The following is a 2518-nucleotide window of genomic DNA, read 5'->3' as shown; positions in this document are numbered from 1 at the left end:
CCCGGGACTCCAGGATCATGACCTGAGCCGAAGGCAGTCGCCCAACCAACTGAGCCACCCAGGCGCCCAATCTTTTTAAATAATAAAATAATATACAATAGTTTTTACTCATTTTAACTCTGAGACATTTTATAGAAGTTGGTTTTTGTTTTCCTTTTTTTTTAAATTTTATTATGTTATGTTAATCACCAATGATCATTAGTTTTTGATGTGGTGATCCACAATTCATTGTTTTCATATAACACCCAGTGCTCCATGCAGTACGTGCCCTCCTTAATACCCATCACCGGGCTAACCCATCCCCCTCCCCCCTCCCCCCTCCCCTCTAAAACCCTCAGTTTGTTTCTCAGAGTCCATAGTCTCTTAGTTCATCTCTCCCTCCGATTTCCCCCCCTTCATTTTTCCCTTCCTTCTCCTAACATCCTCCATGCTATTCTATCCGTATGTTCCACACATAAGTGAAACCATATACTAATTGACTTTCTCTGCTTGACTTATTTCACTTAGCATAATCTCCTCCAGTCCCATCCATGTTGATGTAAAAGTTGGGTATTCATCCTTTTGGATGGCTGAGGAATATTCCAGTGTATATATGGACCACATCTTCTTTATCCATTCATCTGTTGAAGGGCATCTCAGCTCCTTCCACAGTTTGGCTATTGCGGACATTGCTGCTATGATCATTGGGGTGCATATGGCCCTTCTTTTCACTACATCTGTGTTTTTGGGGTAAATACCCAGGAGTGCAATTGCTGTTTGTTTGTTTTTTTAAATTTTTACTTATTTATTTGAGAGAGTGAGTGAGCTCGAGAGACCATGGGCAGGGGGGAGGGGCAAAGGGAGAAGCAGACTCCCCGCTGAGCAGGGAGCCCGATGCGGGACTCGATCTCAGGACCCTGGGATCATGACCTGAGCCAAAGGCAGATGCTTAACGACTAAGCCACCCAGGGGCCCCTAGAAGTTGGTTTTTAAAGCATTACATAGCATTTTTTAAAAAATGCCTTAGTTTTGGGGTGCCTGGCTGGCTCAGTTGGTGGAGCATGTGACTCTTGATCTCAGGGTCGTGAGCTCGAGCCTCACATTGGGTGTAGAGACAGCATGCATACTTATGCACATGTATAAACACACAAATAGACACACAGACACACACTTTACTTTTTTATTTTGTGGTCAAGAAAGGATCTGAAGGAAACAACTGTGTGGCTTACCCTATTCCCCACCGCCTGTCTGCATGCTGGCTACGTTCACCATGTGTTGACTTTCACTCTTTGTTTCTTGGTGTGGCTTGCTTGTTTGTTTGTTTGAAGATCCACTCCGTCCCCACATTCAAGATCAGAAAGATCCCTGACTGCTTCTCAAGATCCTGAACATTCCTTGACGGAATATATTCATCATTTAGAAATGATCCAGCAAAGACTGGGCGGAGCGCCTCCAGGTAACAAAAGTTCTTCTCTGTTTTTTACAACAATACGCTGCACACAAGGAACGTAGAGCAACACTGCAAAGCCTGTAGCGTTCGGCTGAGTGTTGTTAGTATCAGTCTTCATAACCAGCTGTCAGCAGCAGCATCGGAAGGACGTGTCCTTAGCAGGAAGCCGTGGGGACCGTGGGTTCATCCCTCGTTGGGCCTGTGGTTCAGCTCCCTTCCCTCAGGCACACAGGGCACAAGACCACGGTCCAGCCAGCACGTAATCTGTCTGGGGTTTCTTTACCATCACAGTTTAAACCGTTGTATACGTTAATGGTCATTTTTACCAGAAATGAGATTAATTCAGTGACACTGTTTCAAAATTTTGAAATTCTTCTTAAAAGACACACGAAGACCTCTAACGAATTGCTGTGTCATTTTTATTTTTAGATTCCGCTTCAAAGAAATCCTGCCGCCAGAAGATTACACAATGAATAAAATCCTTGTGGCTCTTACCTGTGACAGTTCTATCTGAGGGAAAGATTTGTTTTTTCCCTTTCTCCAAGGAAGCTCGTGGCATGGCGTGGCCAAGATGCCAGCCCCCGAGTGCCGCTCATTAAGCATTCTCCTCTTTTTGCAATGCTGCAAAGCCAAATGGAGTATCTTCTGTAACTTCTGTGTGTTTTAGCTCCTTCCTTCACAAGGTGACGTGTGCGCTCGTGCGTGACGGGCGCCTGCCCAGCTCCGTGCGTGTGGCCGAGCTGCCCTGCTCGCCTCCAAGAAGTGAGCAGAGACTGGCTTCCCTGTTGTTTATTTTCTTAAAAGTGTACAGATGGGAACTTGGTTTAAAAACAAAAACACACCAAAAAGAAAAAGAATAAAATCACAGCACTATTTTATTTGTGAATGGCCCTTGTGTTGTTTTTTAGTTTTATCCAATTTGCTTCATTGTTGGCGAAAAACCAAAACAGACCTAGAATTTATGTTGAACTGTACGTCAAAGTTTTCTGTGGAACGCAAAGGCCTCTTCGCCCAGTAAAGACCGAAAGGTGGCCGCTTGCCTCGGTCTTCCTTGGTTTCTAAGTATTTCCATGTGGTTTTAGCACCTTT

General features: G+C 44.6%; 1 protein-coding gene across 7 annotated transcripts in view; it reads left to right on the top strand.

Moving 5' to 3' along the window:
* PCNT (pericentrin) overlaps positions 1-1926 on the top strand; it is a 125768-nt gene extending 123842 nt beyond the window's left edge. For all 7 annotated transcript variants that reach the window (XM_035029990.1, XM_035029991.1, XM_035029989.1 and 4 more), the window contains 2 exons: positions 1308-1435; positions 1859-1926. In XM_035029990.1, coding sequence (XP_034885881.1) covers positions 1308-1435; positions 1859-1902 — 172 coding nt within the window. In that variant the 3' untranslated portion in view covers positions 1903-1926. The remainder of the gene's footprint in view (positions 1-1307; positions 1436-1858) is intronic.
* The last annotated feature ends 592 nt before the right edge of the window (positions 1927-2518 follow it).

The sequence above is a fragment of the Mirounga leonina genome, unplaced genomic scaffold (assembly GCF_011800145.1).
Source record: "Mirounga leonina isolate KUSES-001 unplaced genomic scaffold, KU_Mleo_1.0 Mir_353, whole genome shotgun sequence".
In the NCBI taxonomy this organism is placed as follows: Eukaryota; Metazoa; Chordata; class Mammalia; order Carnivora; family Phocidae; genus Mirounga; species Mirounga leonina.
Note: the sequence above shows the minus strand (reverse complement) of the source record. Positions and strands in the feature narration are given on the sequence as shown.